At 53.0% G+C, this 19,990-nt stretch overlaps 6 protein-coding genes across 6 annotated transcripts; 5 read left to right on the forward strand and 1 right to left on the reverse strand.

The window, feature by feature from the left end:
• Window positions 1-2,705: 2,705 nt before the first annotated feature.
• On the forward strand, window positions 2,706-4,393 carry CH63R_06921 (Rhamnogalacturonase; the record flags this gene model as incomplete). The annotated part of the gene is made up of 2 exons (XM_018301896.1): window positions 2,706-4,304; window positions 4,364-4,393. 2 exons carry the CDS (start codon window positions 2,706-2,708, stop codon window positions 4,391-4,393), a joined length of 1,629 nt encoding a protein of 542 aa, XP_018159746.1.
• Window positions 4,394-6,630: 2,237 nt separating this feature from the next.
• On the forward strand, window positions 6,631-9,114 carry CH63R_06922 (Ankyrin repeat protein; the record flags this gene model as incomplete). Its single annotated transcript, XM_018301897.1, has 4 exons — window positions 6,631-7,214; window positions 7,276-7,905; window positions 7,966-8,252; window positions 8,306-9,114. The coding sequence occupies 4 exons, from the start codon at window positions 6,631-6,633 to the stop codon at window positions 9,112-9,114; spliced, it is 2,310 nt and encodes a 769-aa protein (XP_018159747.1).
• Window positions 9,115-9,953: 839 nt separating this feature from the next.
• On the forward strand, window positions 9,954-12,044 carry CH63R_06923 (Hexose transporter; the record flags this gene model as incomplete). Its single annotated transcript, XM_018301898.1, has 8 exons — window positions 9,954-10,045; window positions 10,229-10,552; window positions 10,607-10,690; window positions 10,749-10,874; window positions 10,923-11,352; window positions 11,413-11,550; window positions 11,600-11,915; window positions 11,965-12,044. The coding sequence occupies 8 exons, from the start codon at window positions 9,954-9,956 to the stop codon at window positions 12,042-12,044; spliced, it is 1,590 nt and encodes a 529-aa protein (XP_018159748.1).
• Window positions 12,045-12,957: 913 nt separating this feature from the next.
• CH63R_06924 (Beta-lactamase) lies at window positions 12,958-13,482 on the forward strand (the record flags this gene model as incomplete). Its single annotated transcript, XM_018301899.1, has 1 exon — window positions 12,958-13,482. The coding sequence occupies one exon, from the start codon at window positions 12,958-12,960 to the stop codon at window positions 13,480-13,482; it is 525 nt and encodes a 174-aa protein (XP_018159749.1).
• Window positions 13,483-15,621: 2,139 nt separating this feature from the next.
• On the forward strand, window positions 15,622-16,720 carry CH63R_06925 (beta-lactamase; the record flags this gene model as incomplete). The annotated part of the gene is made up of 2 exons (XM_018301900.1): window positions 15,622-15,788; window positions 15,838-16,720. The coding sequence occupies 2 exons, from the start codon at window positions 15,622-15,624 to the stop codon at window positions 16,718-16,720; spliced, it is 1,050 nt and encodes a 349-aa protein (XP_018159750.1).
• A 206-nt stretch (window positions 16,721-16,926) lies between these two features.
• On the reverse strand, window positions 16,927-19,203 carry CH63R_06926 (Carbohydrate-binding cytochrome b562; the record flags this gene model as incomplete). Its single annotated transcript, XM_018301901.1, is given in 5 exon segments — window positions 16,927-17,444; window positions 17,504-17,604; window positions 17,658-18,833; window positions 18,839-19,100; window positions 19,155-19,203. Coding segments are annotated over 5 exon segments (2,106 nt in total).
• Between the last annotated feature and the right edge of the window lie 787 nt (window positions 19,204-19,990).

The following is a 19,990-nucleotide window of genomic DNA, read 5'->3' on the forward strand; positions in this document are numbered from 1 at the left end:
AGGCTCAAGGCTCCAGAAGAAAAGATCCCTACAGTCTGTCGCCAGGGGCACCTACTAAGTTTGAATACGAATACATCAGCCACCACTGGAGCTCACCATCCATACATCTGACAACAGGGACATGTTGCAGTGAGCTGCTACTATCCAGAAGGTCTCGAGCACTGGGCTCAGGACCAGGGACGAGAGATGGCTGGTGTTGGTCAAGAGCGTGAGTCTCAACAGACGAAATTATACAAGGCGTTGGTCTCCATTACGCGAGAGGCGGCGGTGCTATCATGGAATGCTGCGTGTTGCAGGTGAAATTGCAAAGGGACGGCAGTGGTCGAAGTTGTGGATTGTTGAGTTCGGACGACCGTGATATTTCCGTCGGGAGATGGCCGATGAGCGGAAGGCTGGCTGGTGGGCAGGTACAGTAGAAACCTGGGATGCAGCGCTAATTCAAAAGAAGTAGCGTGTCGTTGGATAAAGTGGCTCACATGATGCAAAGTCCGATGCGGTGGACGCGACAGGAGAGAGCTTGGACAGATTGAGATTAGCGGAAACCTTAGTCTGACAAGGTGTATCTGTCGAGGACGGACTGCACCTGGTCACCCCAAGGTATCTAGGTAGCTATGGAGTAAGGATACTGTGCGGTACTTGCACCAGCACCAGCTTCCCCACGTGATATGCTGAAGGCACCCAGGTACCTACCTACCTACCTACCTACCTGGCCAGATGAACACGGAGGCTCGGCGGTGGGGCTGGTTTCCCCTGCGCGTCTCCTGGAGCAATTCCCTTTTCTTCTCTTCCTCCGGCATCCATTCTCGCACAGAAAGGAAAGGCTAGTGGCTCCGTTTCCCTTGTTGTTTCGTTCAGGCTATTGTTGAGCACGCAAACAAGTCGACGCATTGTCCAATTTTGCACTCTATCGCGGGACCCGACAACTACCCACCTTCCTGAACAAGATCCTTGAGAATGAACCCCCGAGGCCCTTGAGCCAGTTCGGCGATTAAGCCCGCCACCCCACCCACACCACACACCCACACCCACGCTGCGCCGTCCACCGAAGCCCATCATCGCCGATTATTTTGCCCCTGAGAACCCCAGACAATAAAGCGGATATTGGACCTCTCTTTGCGGGTTCTATTGCTTCTCTTTGACTAACACCGTTGCAGCGAACAACGGGATGAGCTTTTGAGAAATGGGCTCCAGCCGCCAACGATTCCGATGCAAAGGACTTGAAGGCTCTCGTCTGGCCTAGCCTGCGTTACTGTATCGTATCATCCGGCTCCTCCTTGCCATCGGCTCTTTGCGAAATGGACACACACACACAGGGTATGGGAAAGGTTATCAATCAATCCTTGATAGTATTAACAGAAATAAAACTCGCAACACCCCTCCTTACATAGCCAGGCTGCACGTCCTGCATCTTTATTTTGAACTGCAAGCTAACTTGCCGGTTTGCCGTCTTGTCAAGCTTTTCAAGCTTCATGTGACGCCCAAACTCATTTCTGTGATGAACCCATGTAACCTCAGCAGCAATGATACCCCGAGGTCTCGTCTCCGCAAAAAAAGTCATCTGCCGTTGCTGCTGCACCTGAGTCAAAACCACCTGCACCTTGTGCCGGCTCAAATCTGGGGTAGAATGCCCCGAGAAGCCGGGACTAGCAGTCGTCTGGTTCTTCGCACACGCTGTTCATCTGAACATTCTCTTTGCCAGCTCATTCGAATTTGTTGCCGCAGGCATACCCTGCCGTTAGTCTCCTCTTGTCCAGCAGACCGGTGTCACCGGCACCCCTTTCTGCCTTCCTTCATGTTTTTGTGGCTCTCCTCCTCTTTGGAAAGGGCGGCCAAGTTATTGCGGCATCTCTCGGACGAACGCGTCTTACGCGGCCTTGGTTTGCCATCGGTAGTCTGAGCTCACAAGTAGGATCACGGCGTCTTGCAAACCCTCTTACCCCGTGCCATCATTCTTGCGAGAGCAAGCTGCCGCCTCTGAGTGCCACTGCAACCTCGAATGCTTATTTCCAGATCTGCCGTCCAATAGAGCAAAGGCCAGAGACAACCACAACCATGCCAATGCTACGCCAACGTCATGGTATGGCGGATGCAGCGGGTTCCTACCAAGTCAGCCCGAATTCCCATCAATCATGCCTCCCTCTCCCCCCCTGTGACCCTACCCATCCTCCACCCGCTCCGGAGCGGAACTCAAGACGGACGGCACCCTGGTTTCGGTCTGCGGGCTGTCGAGGGCCCTGTCGCTCACCCTTTTCCCCCTTCCTCTGAAGAGATATTCTTCTGCCCCTTCGTGATCTATTTCGCGCAGCCACGAACGAGGAGACCCTTGTCTCCGGGCCATGAAACAATGATTCCGCCAATCAACGACCCATCACACCTCACCAAGACCCCTTCCCCGAGGTAACCTCTCCAGCCGACGGGCGCCCAGAGAATCCCGCGAAGGAAATCCCGGAAAAGATTCAGAGGGTGTCGGTGGGAGATGTATGCACTCTGGTTGCCTCCGATCTGGGCCGCGCCGGCTGCCAAGTGCCAAGTCCGGACAGCATGTTGTTAGTCTTTTTTATAATAAAGTCGATCATCCGCGTTTTCAGAAACAGCGAGGAGGCTCTCTTGATGTCCCTTATGTTGCTTGGCCCTTTCCCAACTTTGTCCTCTTACACTCTTTCTAGTCCGCAAGGAAAAAGGTAGCCAGCCCCTTGCAGCCCAAAATGGCGCTCAACACCCTTATTCAGGTTCTCTTCTTCTCCATTCTCTCCTTCGCCTCCTCTGCCCTGGCCGCCTTTGGCGTTACCACTTCGGGCAGCAACTTCGTTGTCGATGCCGGCTCATCCAACTCCCTCGTCTTCCAAGTCTCCAAGTCCAGCTGCGACATCAACTCCATCAAGTACCGCGGCAATGAACTCCAGTACGCGAGCAAGGGCAGCCACATCAGCTCCGGCCTTGGTACCGCCACCGTCGAGGCTACCACCATCACCGCCAGCACCGGCAAGGTTATCAAGGTGACCTGCACTACATCGACTCTGACGCACTACCTCATCGTCAAGGAGGGCGAGTCCAACATCTACTTGGCTACCTACATCACCGCCGAGCCCTCCATCGGCGAGCTCCGCTGGATCTCGCGTCTCAACAAGGACATCCTCCCCAGCGAATACCCCTTCGGTTCTGCCTCCACCACCGCCGGCTCCAGCTCCACTGTCGAGGGCTCCGACGTCTTCGTCGTCGGCGGCCAGACGCGATCCAAGTTCTACTCGAGCGAGCGCTTCATCGATGACAAGGTCCGCTGCGTCTACGGCACCAGCCCCGAGGAGATCCATGTCTGCGTGTCCGTCGAGCCCAAGACCGGCTTCGAGCTGTCGTCCGGCGGCCCCTTTTTCCGCGATATCAACACCAACAACGCCGGCGACTCCACCAACCTATACAACTACATGAACAGCAACCACGCCCAGACCGAGGCCTACCGTATGGGTCTGCACGGCCCTTACGTTCAGTCCTTCTCCCGCTCCGGCATTCCCAAGAACACTGACTTCAACTACGACTTCTACAGCGAGCTCGGCCTCAAGGGCTACGTTGCCAATTCTGGTCGTGGCACCGTCACTGGCACCGCCTCGGGCATCTCCGGCAGCTTCCAGCGTGTTGTCCACTGGTACAACGCCAACGCCCAGTACTGGACCTACGCCTCCTCCAGCGGCGCCTTCACCTCGCCAGCGATGAAGCCCGGCACCTACACCATGGTCCTCTACCAGACCGAGTTCAAGGTCGCCACCACTTCCGTCACTGTCACTGCCGGCAAGGCCACCACCGCCAACATCGCTAGCGGCCTGACCTCCCACACCAGCCTGTGGAAGATTGGGGAGTACGACGGTCAGCCCACCGGCTTCCGCAACGCCGACAAGCAGCTCCGTATGCACCCCTCCGACAGCCGCATGAGCAGCTGGGGACCATTGACATACACCGTCGGCTCCTCCTCCGCCAGCGATTTCCCCATGGCCATCTTCACCGCCGTGAACAACCCTGTCACCATCAAGTTCAACCTCGCCTCTGCCCCTGGTGCTGCCACCCTCCGTATCGCCACCACCCTTGCCTTCGCCAGCGGTCGTCCCCAGGCCAAGGTGAACAGCTGGAGCGGCCCGTCCCCCGCTGCGCCCACCAAGATTGACTCTCGTGGCGTCACTCGTGGCGCTTACCGCGGTCTCGGTGAGGTCTACGACGTCAGCATCCCTGCTGGCACACTTGTTGCTGGTGCCAACACAATCACCATCTCTGTCATCTCCGGCAGCAGCGGTGACACTTACCTGAGCCCCAGTGTCGTAAGTTCTCTCCGTCAGGTTCAACAATGCCAGGCAGCTTGATGCTAACCACCCATCAGATCTTCGATACTGTTGAGCTTTTTAAGTAAGCAGTTGATGCTCTATCTCGCAAGCAACTTTTTTTTTAAAGTGAAAGTGCAGTTTGCGGACAGGGGTGGAGGATGGTTTCCTTGAGTCTTCATGGTACATATTTGGCCATTGGCCACCAGCACATAAGCTTCATCGTACATATTCATCACACACAGTAGCCTACACGCCCGTGCGAGATGACCAGCCATCTCACTAACCAAGACATCCTGTCGCCTTTGCACAATATTATTTCTTTGATGGTTGACAAGTACCGGCTGTCTCTGCCCTTATCCTCCTCCTCCTCGCATCATCGAATCAAACTTGAGTTCGAGGCACAGTCGCTTCTGCATAGTCTATACCAAGACTTTGTGTCGTCTTTTTCGTCCAGCAAGGCTGCCAAACCTTCCAAATCGAACTGTGAGTGTGTGACTAAAGCAGCCGCTTTGGTCTTGGCGTATCTCCTTCAACATGCGGTATTATACAATTTCTAAGACCCCTTTGATTGCTCGACAGTCAGCTTTTGGTTATATTGGACTTTAGATGGGCTTCGCGTAACAGCCCATCGAGGTCTAACTGCAACGGGTCGTTAGAGGTTGCGTGGGAAGTGCTATTCCTATGGCTGAGTGATGTCCAGGAAGATGACTCGCTCATGTATCGATCGACGCTGTAGGGAAAGTTTTGAGGAGGCCTATCGGTTGGTTTCGTCAGTGCCGTCGCTTAGAGATTGGGAAACGGGTCTGTCACTTACAGATTGGAACAAGCCAAAGGGCTTTGGCCGGAGCTGCCTTTGGAATGCGACATGCTTGCCGTCAAGGTTGGTCAGCTGAACGAGACTGATGCTAAGTTGTGGGAGTTTTGACTGGGTCGTGTTGAAACAGAAAACAAGTCTTTGAGGAGCTTGCAGCTGTCGTGATTGATACTTCGTCCGCAACTAGGCTTTTGACGGATCACAATTGTAGCGAACGATGGGCTGAGAGCTTGTGACTTGTATGATTCTCTCTACCTTGTCCACGCGCGCCTTGCCTATTTATGTTTCATCACGTATCTATCCCAATTGAAATCCCTAAATGGCTCGAGATGTATCCGCATCCAGTCGCCGACAAGGCTTGAAAGACGCCAAACTGACTGGCATCTCATCGATATCAACTCGGCTTCATCGAAAAGACGATGCGCTCCGCATGCGCCGTTGACCAACTGTTATCATTATCCAATGACTGGGCGTTCTCGGCCGGCCGATGACCGGCCTGCGACAGGGCAACCGTATGACCCTTGTTTACTCAATATCTCAACTGAAGCTGGAACGCTTCAGGTTCATATGGGTGATTGAGTGGCTTCCTGCCCCAGGACTGCGATGGCGTGCATCAATGGGACCGAAGTGCTGGACGTATGTCATCTTCGTAGGGCTGAGGGCCGGTTTTGGGCGGACGGATCGCGCACTGATATGGCGCCAGCGCCAGGATTATTTGACCCCTGGACCGCCCTGAGACCAAGCATGCTGATCTCTGTTGTCGATGTTAGTCCGGTACGTCACTTCAGGCTCTGTCCTCGGCATATCCCGAGTCTCTCTGTAACATGGCCCTGCAGACAGAAACAATGTTTCTGCCTGGCAATGTTGTCACAGACACGGAACAGGCACCTGCCACGAGCAAATCAGCTCGTCAAATGCAACTGAAGGGGTCATGCCGGTCTGCTGCAAGCTGCGCGCCAGAAATAGGCGAGGCATCCTCGTCCACCATGCCCCCATTGTCCAATGACAGAAACTTGTTTCTTGCACCAACAACGGTCGTCGTCATGATCCAATCACATTTCTAGACGCCGCCCACCCTTGTTTATGCTGAGATGGTTCGCATTCTACTCCGCATAGCCTGGGGGGCTGAGCCCGTGAAGGCAACAGCAATGAGCGAAGGGGACGATGGACTTGTCCCATTTCTCGAGTGTGGCCCAAGGTCTCCCGGTCGTTTTGTCTTCTTTCAACACTCTTTTTTAAATCATTTGATTTCATCGCCGTAATACCGACGACAAGTAATTGACGGGACGGGAAACACACACAGAGAGAGAGAGAGAGACAGAGAGAGAGGGATCTCGGACACAGGGCATTTGAGGACGTCCAAGGGCAGCCCGGCAGCGAGTACGAGTGACATCTGGACTTTTTCACTCGAACCATCCCAGCAAGTCTGCACAGAAGTGCTTCGGCCACCTTTGCCTATCTGCCTACCTACTCGTCTACTCAAGTAAGGTAGACAAGACAATAGTCACGATGGAGGATGAGCGGCCATTTACAGTTGAGATTCCAATTCGACCTCGGGAGCCGCGTCATCGCGACTCGACCATTGCCACGCAGGCCAAGATCGAAGAGGTCATTCACTCGCCCTTCGAACACCACTTCCGCTTATCGCAACCGCAACATCAACAGACAAAATGTCCCGAGGGCCTGAAAATCATCTCGAGCACATTCGCCAAGACGTTTCGCGATCGGTCGCCAACTTCTTCGACAATGAGCTCGACCCATGTCCCGGACTCTGCGACAACCTGCTCTATGCCCATGTCTCCCACCTCTTCTACATTCACGAGGGCCACCACGCCTGACATCGACGGGCCGGAGCGCTTGCCTACCCCCTTTCTCGCATCCAAATCCGGCACGAACGGTCATAGGTACCGGGAGTCTTGCGATTCAGGCTCGACCTTTGTGAACTCCATCCACGAGGAGAGGTTTCCGGCATATCCGGAGTCCATCTGCATTGGGCACCCGTACAAGGACGAGGACCCAATGCCGCTCATGGATGTCGTCGAGCCGGAGGATGATGGGCAGAATGACATGCAGCACACAGCGGGGACGCCCAAGTAAGCCTTTCAGACAATCGCACTTCATCAAATGCCGCGCTGACTGACGGGGGGTTTCAAGGCCGCCGACGCCGGAAGATGATTTCGAGTCACACCGTGGGCCGGCTGTTCCCCGCCAGCCACTAAACGAACGGATGAGCTTTGACTCGGGCTCCGATCGTCTTTCGCGGGCCTGGGAACCCGCGACGCCAACGCCGATTGACTTCTCCAACGAGGAGGCTGACGCCGTTCTTGATTATGTCCTCCAGGTGACGTATGGCGTCGAGCTCGACGAAGTCAACGTGCCGGCGTCCTTCCTTCGCCATTTTGTCTTCAAGTTCATACAGGACATCGGCAGGTTCGCCTTCACCGGGTTTCCTCTCACGACAACGCAGTTAACACACACGACATCAACCTCGTCCAATGGCTCGGTGCCTGCGGCTCGAAGATCGGGGTCTGGTCAGGGCTCCCAGAACGGGAAACGGAAAAAGGGTGACGCAAGCCGCCTGGAAGGGGATGATGACGGCGACGACTTGACCGACGACGACGGCGACTCCAGCGTGCCCTTCAAACGAGCGAGGCCAACCCCTAGGGAAGTAGAAGAGAACCTGCGCCTTAGCTGTCCCTTTCGGAAGAGGAACCCGCATCGGTTCAACGTCAGAGAGCACCACTCCTGCGCCATGACCTACTTCCCAAAGTTCGCCGAGTTGAGGTAAGGACACAGTACCAGTCCAATGACGTTCGCTGAGCGCGGCCTAACCCCTCTCCACAGGCAACACATTGTCAAGCAGCACAAGCGCAACGATCCCTCGTCTTTCATGTGTGACCGCTGCAACCGAGACTTCCCGAGCAAGAAGGACCTCAGAGACCACCAACGTCTACCCAAAGAGCAGATGTGCGACGTCTCCGATCATGACCCCGAGTCAGGGATCGATGGGCCCACGATGACGAAGCTGCTGAGCAGAAAGCGAGCAAGTGGCATGACCCCCGAAGTGCAGTGGAAGGAGATTTGGAACCTGTTGTTCCCTGACGATGATGACTACAAGGTCCAGCATTTCGGTGAGCGCCACATTCTCAATCTGCTGCGGCCTTCATATACTGATTCTATTCAGACTTCTGTCCCGTCATCGAGCACTTTGAGCTGCAAGCCCAGTTTATGAACAGCCTCAAAGACGTCGAAGACAGCCTCCGGAACAAGGGCATGACCCAACAGGCACTGGAAACAATTGGCAATATCTATCGTAACCAGTTCATCCAGGTCATCGAGCAGTGCATCACCAATGCCCAAATGATGCCCTACTCCAATAGAAGTAACCGGAAGAACGAGCCATCTCCCTCCCGCTTCTTGGCTCCACGTCACTTGACCCGCACTGTCCCCCGTCCGGACTCGGGCGTGGATGTCGACGAGGGCTCCGAGGATAGCCAGTCTGTCACCGTCTTTCCCGGGGGCGTCTTTGACGGACAGGGATTATTGGGCCACTCGGACAGCGTGAAAACCGTCAGGCGGGTATCTTCTACCTCGTCGGAGTCCAGGAGCTCGGTGCCGCCGAGGCCGCTACAGCCTCTTATGGAGCAACAGCCTGCCTCTGGATTTGGTCTCGCAGGCTCTCCTTCTCCGCAGCAGAGGCTGTCGCCCTTTCTTCAGCAGCAGCAGCATCAGCAGCAGCAGATGCCACAACAGCCCACGGTATTCGATCAGCAGGCTGATTTTATGCCGATGGTGGGTGGCATGACGCCAGACATGGCAACACAACTCTGGGCCTACAGCGAAGGCAATGCCGAGACAGGAACATCACCGGGCGGGATAGGCATGTATGCGCCAACATTGGCTTCCAACGGGCAGAGCCAGCTCCTGGAATGGAACTCGGGACTGCAGAACTCTAATGGGATTTACGACTTTTCAGGATATATGCCTCGTTGAGTCTAACAGATGGAGGGATGGGTTGTATTAGTAGTGCATGAATCAGGGGGTTCGTCCCTTAATAGCTCATATATGTCATGGCTTGACCTGGATATGGAGGATACCGTAATGGCAGTCACACTGTTCGCTGGTTGTTTCAGCATTAATGAGCCGGTCGCACTCATTAATTAATAAACAAAGTCAACACTGCTTTCGCCCTGGCAGGAGAATCGGGACTTACTGACTGAGGGACGCATGGTCGCACCACAGCAGCCAGCAGATACTTGTACCAAGGCCAGGCAGGTGAAATAGGACTGGTTTCGGTTGTGGAAGACACAATGAAGCAAGTGGGAAATCGCATTGGATGGAGATGATTAAGTAGATTCATTACATCACATCAATCGTACCATTCATTGAGATTTTGGGCTTTCTCCTCCCTACATTCTACCAAACGGGTGAACGAAGCAAAGTACTTGGATATTTTTGTACGTTTCAAGCGAGCATATTAACGCGCACATTCCGCACTCGAATAGAAAAGCCCACAAAGTAGACCAAGAAGCAACTACAGATGAATTACGCCCGAGTTGGCGGCCAAAAATAAAGAGATGCGCCTGCGCTTCTTACATAATCGTCATGCATCAAACCCGTCTTGGCCAAGCGAGCCGACCCCGCGGCAAGCTCCTGGATTTCTCACCTCACCACCTTCACACATCACGCATCGTCAACGTGGAGATTGCAGCTGATTGAACGGCAGTCTTGGAGCTACTAGCCTTCGAGTTCTCTCAATTCTGTTTAGTCTTTGTACCGCCTGGTCTTCCTCGTGGGCAAGTGCAGTCCTTGTTCGATCCCATCCGGTAGCCATGGTTCGGTTCGGTGTGGTGTCAGCTTCACCTGGCGAGTTACGCCTCTACTTCCTGTGCCTCTACTTTGGCATCGGTGCTTCAGTATGGGGGTGAGTCTACAATTTTTCACTTCTGTTTCTACGGTCGGTGTACTTCACTGGCGCTGTGAGTCGGGTTCTGGCTCGACCGGCAACCATGATTTCCAGAGTCCGACGGTGGCGATGTTGAATTAGGCCCCGCCACTCTCTTCCAAAGCTGTACAGAGTTCAACAGCGGGCTAACGATATATGTAGATACAATATTGGGGTCATGTCCTCAGTTCTTTTCAACGTTGGTTTCGACGATGCCACAGGCCACCTGTCTATGGGCATGAAGGGCATCATCATCAGCGTCTACTACATCGGAACATTCTTCAGTTACCTTCTCGTTTCTCACCCTATCAGTGACTGGCTTGGGCGTCGGTACGCAGCCCTGTCTGGGACCGTCGTCGTGTGCCTAGGGGCCATCTTGCAAGCCGTCAGCAATGGCGCCACCGGCGTTGGTACCATGATCGCTGGTAGAGTCATCAGTGGACTCGGCGTGGCCATCGTCTCGACTTCGGTGCCTCTTTACCAGGCGTGAGTCCTAGTCATTGAACGAGTATGGCGCGAGAACTAAAGTCCGTTCTACAGTGAGATCTCGCCGGCACAGAAACGCGGCCATTTCGTGACAGTGAACCACGTTGGATTCATCGCTGGTATCGCCACGGGTCTTTGGTGAGATGTTCCTGTCCCCGCCCAAGAAACGAAGCCACCCAATGTTGACTCTTCTCAGGGTTGGTTTCTTCATGAGATTCTGGCGATCAAGTGCAGGATATTTCTGGGGTTGGCGATTGTCCATCTTGCTCGAGATAGTTCCGGCCCTCGTTTTTGGACTCGGGTTGCCATGGATCCCCGAAACGTGAGTGCTCCGGATTCCTTGGAGAAGACTTTGACTAACGCTACGCAGACCGCGATGGCTTGTTGAGCATGGCCGAAAAGACCAAGCGCGTTCGACCCTTCGTTGGCTTCGTGAGGGTAGTTTCGACGACGATCAGATCGAACAGGAATTCGCCGGAATTACCCATGATGTCAACGAGTATCACCTGTCTGGCACCAACTGGCTTTCTCTATTTAGAGAGAAACCTTTGTTTGCCCGTCTGTGGCGCGCGACCTTGCTACAGTTTATGGCCCAGATCTGCGGTGCATCCGGCATAAAATACTACCTTCCGTTTCTGTTGGAACGTCTTGGGCTGGATATGAGGGTTGCTTTGATGACGAGCGCCATTGAGATGACAATCAAGATTTTCTTTACCGTTCTCGAGATGTTCATCATTGATCGTTTTGGGCGAAGAAATTGTCTCGCTGCTGGCTGTGTGGTCATGGCTTTCTCACTATTGGTAAGTCGAGAGCAACCCCAAAGCCTTTCAAGTTTGGAAACTAACTGTTGCTACCTAAAGATCAACGGAGCTGTGCCTCTTGCGTATGGGCACGAACTCAGTGATGCTGCCAGTGTGGTTTGCATTGTTTTCATTTTTGTCTACGCCATGGGCTTCTCCGTAGGGTTTGGGCCGGCTGCTTGGGTGTACAATACAGAGGTAAGGACAACTGACACTGAATCCGATTCTTGGCTTAGACAACGTATAGATCTTCCCCACAGCGGTACGAGCTCGCGGACTCAACTTTGCTTCGGTGGGCGGCTCTATTGGGGCCGGTATCGTCAGCATGATCTGGAGTTACGGTATGGCAGTCTTGGGCAGCAATTCGTACTTTGTGTTCATGGTCATAAACATCATCTGCATCCCGGTACGTAAATCAGGGCCTGCTATTCTCGTCTTTTCCAGACACACTAACATTGTCTACGAGACTATCTACACTTTTCTTCCGGAAACTAAGGGCCGCGAGCTTGAGGACATGGACGCACTCTTTGGGGCCGTCGATAAGCCAAGGACCAACGGCGAAGGTGAGAGCTGACCTCTGTGGGAAAGATAATGGTTGCTGACTTGAACTAGACGCCTTTGCACATCTCCTGCGGGACGACGCTCCCTACAGGGATTCTGAGGATTCGGCACCTGATACGACGAGAGATTAGGACCGTGAGCCACGTCTCGTCCAGTAAAATTCTCTGGTCCCTCTCAAGTATCGAAATAATTTGCTTTGGAGAGGGAAGAATGGGGTGCTCCATGGTTTGGATGCCCTGGCACTGGTTGCTCTGGGGGTTATTGTTATCGGCATTTTAGCCTATAACGCCTGCGCAACGTGGGCATCATTCGCTTAGAGATGCACTTTCCACGAGCCTGGCACCTAGCCTGTTCATCTTTGATACAAGTTAGAGGACCGGGTGGTTGCAAACAGTTCAAGCTGGTACTGGTTGGGACCGTTGGGTTGATAGACATATCAAGCTTTGGCGAGAATCTTCTTGTGAACGCCCTACATATAATGGAATTATGGCGTTGAGGTCTGATGAGAAAATCACGAAGGCATTTGTTCCGACAGCTTGAGCTTCACCCAGGTACGGATAGTGCTGTTGTGAGAGGATGAGGGTTGGTAGGTATAGTAGCCTAAACGCCACTAAAAGCCTTTGAGGTACACCGTATTGAAACCTGTTTTCGAAGAGTCCGAATTCGATTGCCTTCTCTATCCCGAATCTCTGGTACATTCTCTTGAAGTTAGAGACGAGTGATGACGCAAGGTGCCAAGTTGGCGGCGCCATTTTCCCATCGCAGGGGAAGATCGACATCGATCTGCAGACTGCGTATCGGTCGTGTTTCTCGTATTCCTCGTCTAAAACCAACCTCACTAGTTGTTGTTGGACATCGAGATCTCCAGACCGACTTCGACTGTTGATGTATTATGCCAACGAATATGCGATCATGGGATCTTGAGTTCTTGAGTTCGATGAATCTCCACGAAGTATAAGATTGTTTCCATCCCTATTTCCAAACCGCTCTCTGAACTCCATAGTTGTATGTTCTACCTTAATCTTCCCAAGAATCTCCAACAACATGTACCTTTTTCTGATTCTTCAGGCGTCCGTTTGCTTTGCGCATGGGGGCCTCGACTGCCGACCTGAGGGTCCGGCGGTACCGCGTCCGCTCAGCCTGGCCAACTCCAACACCTTCCAACTCGCCCTGTCGTCGTTCGAAGAGCAACTAGAACAGGCCCTGTCGGCTAAGACAAATGCAGGCTGGGTTGTTGAAAACACATCCTTCTCCCTGGCCGTTGTATCCACTGACCAAGGTCCTCCTTCAACACCTCTATGGGAGTTTCACCACCTAGCCAGCAACAGCGTCAATGGGACGAAAGACCTCACTGGGAATTCCCAGTACCTTATTGGTTCAGTCTCCAAGGTCCTTTCGACACTTGTGCTGCTCAAGAGCGGCCTTAATCTTGATAGTTCCATCACTGACTACATCCCGGAACTCAATGACACGTCCTCGTATATTCCGTGGGCTAATGTGTCGCTTCGCGCATTGGGCTCGCATCTTTCGGGCGCTCCGTCTAATTGTCTGTTTCTCAACCTCGTATAAGAATATCGCCTTCAAACGATTACGTGTTGTGGCCAAGAAGCGAGCTAATATTCTTCATAGACGGATTCTCTGAGTACTACTATCTCAAGGAGTACTTTGAGTCACTTGGATTTCCCACTCTCAACGAAAGCGCATTTGGCCCCTGTGGTGTGACTGGGTTGAACGAAGCTTGTACTAAGTCAGACTACCCACTTTTCGGCACCCCCCCCATTTCGGCACCCCAAAAATGAAGCTATTCCCATCATACTCGTCGACTTCAATTAATCATTGACTTCTTCTAGATGCAACAACAATACAGCTTTCAGCTTCACTAGGGTATTCAGAGTCGCTGGATTCGGCTGCATCATCCTCTTTTTCCCCAGCCTTAAGTTGCGCCTGCTGGATGTCTTTGATGTTGGCGAACTTAGTGTTAGGATCCAGCTGGACTGCCCTTCTTTTCCTTACTGCAGTATTGGTGACTTGGGCCTGCAGAAGCTCCAGTTTCTGCTGGGTATTTGCCAGCTCATATGCCTGCTCGCTGAAGCCTTTTTTTACCTTCCTGAATAGAAGGCGTTGAGTAAAGGCATCATTCTCCAGCTCTGTGAATAGCTTCAACTGCCCAGCTAGATCCTTCATCTTCCTTGGCGTCGACCATGCCACTGCAGATGACGCAGATACCCATCCTTCAGCTTCCTTGCCTCCAGACTGCCCTTTGCTGACCTGATCAGATGATCCTGATGCTGCTGGTGTTGATGGGAGCAGTAGGGAGCTCATCAGAGGCTTCGCCATAGAGACAGGCCACAACCCTGTCCATTTCCAACCACTTCTAATGTTCTGCATCGTCATACCTGCAGTACGAGCCTTCTGATAACAGCCTATAAAGTTCCTCTTGCCTACAACAGTTGAATCATTCCACTGACCAAGGTATCCAAGCTCCTTCCTATAGGCTGCCTTGACAGGGCTGAAGACTGACTGATCAAGTGGCTGGAGGACATGGGAGGTATGTGGCGGTAAGAACAATAGATGGATGTTGTTTATATAGCATAACCACATAAAGTCAGTCGTTGTATGACTCCCATGTCCATCCATGATCAGCAGCCTGACCTCCTTGCCCTGAGGAAGAGTCTGAGGGATGAAGACCTTCTGCAGCCATTCAACTGCAGTGGCATCTGAAGTCCATCCATTCTCCGTTGCAGTGAATTGCCATCCTTCATAAGGGCCAAGGTCTAGAGGAAACCACTGCTGCTGGACTGCCTTGCCCTTATAGATAACGAGGGGATTCAGAACATGGCCCAGGGCAGAGATGCATTCGATGATGGATACCCATGCCCTTGATCCAGGCTGTTTCTTACGTACAGACTTCGTCTCAGACATGCCCAGCACCAGCCCATTAGATCCCTGGCCCTCAAGGATACCAGTCTCATCCATGTTGTATCTATTAGCTGGTTTGATGCTGGTGATCTCTGGTATGGCGAGTAGTTTGAACCAGTCCCTGATGACCTCAGTAGATGCCCCATTAACACGCCTAGAATCGATAGGGCGACTTCTCTGGACCTTGACTGATGGATTCCTCTTCAAGAAGGCTTGGATCCAGCCTTTTCCTATAGGCTCTGTATCCCCCATGGCATGGAGGATCCTTTCTGCGAATAGCCTCACTTGCAGATGGGTTGGGGCAACACCAAGGGCATGCTGAATGCGAACCCATTCAGCCAGTTTAGCCTCCTGACTAACAGAAAGTCTCTGCAGGTCAGAAAAGGCAATTGACCTTGGTTGAGTGCCCTTAATCCGATACTGAAGTGTTGATCTTGGGATGCCATACACCTGACCAGCCCTCTTAATGGGCATGCCGTTGGTTATTGCGTCAAGGGCCTGATTGACTTCATCTTCGGTATACTGGCCCATAAGGTCGAAAAGAAGCTCTGAGGAAAAAATGAGGTTATTCGCATAAGTATAGAAAATGTTGTTGATGTTGAAAGTTGAGGGGTATGTTCTGGTGATGAGGCATTTGAGGCATTTTTGGGGTGCCGAAATGGGGGGGGTGCCGAAAAGTGGGTAGTCTGACTTAAAGCCCAGCTCCTCGAAGGCATGCTCCGTTCGTACCCGACTACTGCGGTCATGGAACGCCCTGCCTACTCGAATATTGCTTTCACCATCTTCATCATGGCTGTAGAGCAAGCAACAGGAATGAGCTACTCGGAACTTCTATACACTCTTGTTTCCGGGCCCCTAGGACTTACAAACACCCTCGTCAGCCCTGGAGTATCGTCCAGAGCGGTGATCCCTCCGGTGGACAACGGCTGGGGCAGCGACTATGGTATCAGTGCGCCGTAAGTCCCCCATACGTTTCAGAATTCTCTCTTATTGACGACCATGCAGGGGTGGTGGTCTCGTTTCGTCGTTATCAGATCTCTCGGCCCTAGCCCATGGCATTCTTTCTAGGAAGGTTCTCTCGCCGGCCAAGACGCGAGAATGGCTCAAACCACACGCTTTCGCCGGGTCCCCTCACTCATTCGTAGGGCTTCCCTGGGAGATCTTTCGACCTCCAAATCTCGTCCCCGAAAATCCTCATCCCGTGGCCATATATGCCAAGTCTGGTGGCGCGTACGGGTATCGCAGTCAACTGGCCATCCTCGACGAGTACGGCATTGCCGTAGTTATTCTCACTGCAGGTGATATGGCTGCGGTCCCACACATCTATGACGCCATGCTTGCTACGACTGTACCAGCCGTCGATGCTGTTGCGCGAGAGCAAGCAGGCGATCTCAGCGGTACTTTCGTCAACGGCCCCTCCCACAGTTGCGTCAATGCAACAATCACTCAAGACAACAGTTCACTGATTCTCTCGTCGTTGACCCACAATCGATCAGATACTCTATCTGCACTGACCCAGATTTGGGCGGTGACAGTCGGCTCTCAACTAACTCCCATCGAATCCACATTCAGAATCTTCCCAACCGAGGACATTTCCACATCCACAATGGATGGGAGAAACGTGACGAGAGAGGCGTGGCGAATCTGGTTCGAACCGAGGTACGGCACCGGCTCCGATCTTCCGGGCGGCGGAGTTGGTTCGCAGGATTGCATGTCATGGACTCTCAACGACTGGATCTACTACGGTTCCGAGCCTGTGGATCGATTTGTGTTTGTACGAGATGCTGAAACAAAGGAAGTGGTGGGTCTTGAATTTCCTTTCATACGATCTGGCCTCCTGGGTCGTGTCGGGAATCGGGATCTTGGTGATTCAATCGGCTGTTCTTGAAGAATGCTCCTGGCTGCGCCCAGCCAAACAATGTCAACAACATTATCACAAGGAGACGAGATTTCACATGCCATATAACTTATTCAACTACAAACTGCATTTCGTGTGACTATCGCAAGGCTGGTTGCTCAGTTGTAAGTACCCGCAACAGCAGAGAGCAAAACAACAGCTTTGTTGTGCCCTGAAAAAGGCAGTGGAAGCAAGACTCAAGACTTGACGAGCATGAACAGTTCTCCTTCAGCAGTGTTGTCGCTGGCGACGAATAACCTTGAGAAGGAGCGGTCCCAGGTGATGCCGGAAGGGCGAAAGCAAGTCGAGCCCGTACAGCTACCAACATTGGTGCTCCAGAAGATGTCTGTGTAACCGGTCTTGGAGTTCGCCGCTGCAACGGGGTCGTAGTTTCCATTTGGGAGTCTGGTAAATGGAATCGATGAGACCTTAAAGCCCGTTGCTGGTGACCTGTTCCAAGATCCGTGTAGTGTCATGTAGAGATTCTGGAAAGTCTTATCAAAAGCGACGCCGATGGGGGCGCTGTGAGCTTGGATCGAGAGTCTTGGAGCAACAGACTGCTGAGTGCAAGTGTCGTCGTTGAAGGTGCTGTTGGGAGCGACGACGAATTGCTGGCCGACGGTAAAGCTCTTGTCGGTGATGACGGAAGGCTCCCAAACGGAGAAGCAAGTCGGGTAACCATACCACTGCTCGTTTGGCTTGGAAGGGTCGCCAACTAATTTATGGTCAGTTTATGTGTATAATTCAAAAGCGTATTAACACGATGTGACCTACGCAAGTTGAGTTCCTCGGCAGGGTTGTCGTTATGGATGTCGTAGCTCTGACCGTTGACTGTGCGGGTGAAGTCGTCGCCGCTGTTTTCTACGCCCCAGATGCTACTCAACTGAAGATTAGCTCCGATAAGCACGAGGTTTTCTTTCCAACATACGCATTGTTTCCGTCGGCCGCAAGAGCAACTTCGTTACGCAGACCGTAGCCCAGAAGCCATCCTTGAGAGGCGTAGGCATAACCACCAGACGGGACGCTGCGCATGTCAAAGACCTTGACCACAGCGCGGGCCACAGACTTGTTGAGGGAATCATAGTCAAAGTTGTTGTATGACCCCTGCTGTATGACGAGGAGATGTGGCGTCGCCGGCGGGATAAGCAGGGCGCGTGTCGGGTGGCCTCCCTGCTGCATGTTCTTGACCACAACGGTCTGCCCACCGACGGTCTGTGCCTTTGCGTCGTAGGTGTATGACCACGCGGTAGTCATGGAACTGACATACAACGTCCTACCATCTGGCGTGAAGCCGATTCCATGGTTAAGCGAGGGATTGCTGATCAGCGTCTTTGATGACAAAACACAGCCGTCGGACCCAAAGGTGTGAATCGTGACACCTTTGCCGGACTGTACGACGAGCAAGTTGCCTTCTGAGTCGACCGCTACACCTCGAGGGCCGGTGAGAGAACCCGCCAACTTGATGGCCCTCCAGCCACTGGCAGTCTGATATCCGAATCTGAAGGGGTTTACGCCCGAGCACGAACTAGGGATAGGCAGCACGGGAACGCTGGACGCGGCGGCAGACGAGGTTGGGGTCGCCGTGGGACGCGAAGTTGAGGCCGTAGTAGTGGTGCTGCCAGCGGGAGGGAAGCCTGTACTGGTGACGGTGGTCTGTAGAGTGGTGGTGCTACGGAATGTCGATGTTGAGAAGGTCGTCAACAACGTGGTCTGCGTCACTGTGCTGACTGGAGGGCCATTTCCGGCATCACCACCAGCCCAGAGTTCAAATTCGGGAGCTTGTGCGGGCTCGAAGTTGTGCATCCAGTGTCCCACACGCTCGTGAATGCCGAAGGTGGTGTCATTGGCCGCGGGGTCGTTGACGGGTACGCCCGAGTAAGCGAAGGCCAGGTAGTTCTCTCCGTTGGGGTCCAGGGATGTCGGGTCATTTCCGAATGGCGCCCAGTATGTGCATCCCTTGCACAGAGCTGTGACCGAGAAGTGAGTGGCGTTGACGACGGTGCCGGGGAGAACGGTGTACTCGGCGTCCTCATAAGGTGGAGGGGTAAAGTAGCCGCTGATTACGGTCAACCCTAAAATGTCGAGACCTTGAACGAAGGTACCACTTACAAGGCTATCCGGGATGAGACAACCACATCGTCGCCGTTTGCCCACACAATAGTCAGGGGATTGTATGTCATAGAGCCTCCCCAGGCCAATCCAGCCCAGCCAACCTCTACAGGTGCGGTAATTTGAAGAATGGCATCGTATGGTTGGCCTGGAGTAGCTCCGTTGGGAATAGCGATTCCATACGTAATGCCGCCATCGTTCGTATATGAAGCGAAACAACGGCCTAGGCTATCGCAGTACGATGACTGCCCCTGGGCAGTAGCTATAGAGACGTGTCAGGTGGAGTATGACGATAGGAAGTGACCTTCGCTCTTACCGAAGCTTGTGAGTGTCACAGCACCGAGGGTTGCGGTTGGCCAGCGCATGATGTTGATCCAGGCATCCGATCAAGCAGGGAAAGGTCAGAGTTCACGCCGACGGACAAGTTATAAAATATTCATCGGGGGTAACACGTCTTTTAGAGTAGCCGTGCTGGTAATTGTTGCATACATCATGTAGCAAGTACTCGGAAGATTACTTCCTAAAAAAACAGCTTCGGTCGTGACGAAAGAGGATATGATGGAAAATCGAAATAACAGGTAGCCAACCAGGAGAGAAAGGTGGGCAAATGCAATAGCAGACACAAGACATCGTCGTTTTCGGTTAGTCATTCTTGGCGATGCCAAATAACAAGCAGAGGATTCGAGAGCAGCTCTGAAGGCAATAACATTGGCTCAAGATGATTGTGGCACGAGGCGAGAGCAGAGCCGGTACGCCCATATGACGACCCAGGGGCCGAAGGTTGCCAAGGCGGAAGAATGCATCTGGCAGATTGCGTATGTGGTTTTCCAACAGTGGAAGAACGGTTGCGACCAATGTGGTCATTTGGCTCGATGTGATAGCCGTGACGGAAACGCCGATGGTTTTTGATGATCATGACCGCCATGGACGATCACTTGAGATAAAATAGAGACAAATGTGAGGGGAATGGAGTGAGGAACCTGCTAGGACAGGCAGGCTCACCCGTGCAAGCAAGCCTTCTCGAAAGGGCGCGGAATTACACGGTGCGGCCAATATTGGTTTCCGAAACGAACATCAAAGAGATAGCAAATGGGTTCTGAAGACCAATTAAGGGGAGAACGGGCCAGAACAACGAATCGATGTTGAGGCTAA

Source organism: Colletotrichum higginsianum, chromosome 4 (assembly GCF_001672515.1).
Source record: "Colletotrichum higginsianum IMI 349063 chromosome 4, whole genome shotgun sequence".
Classification (NCBI taxonomy): Eukaryota; Fungi; Ascomycota; class Sordariomycetes; order Glomerellales; family Glomerellaceae; genus Colletotrichum; species Colletotrichum higginsianum.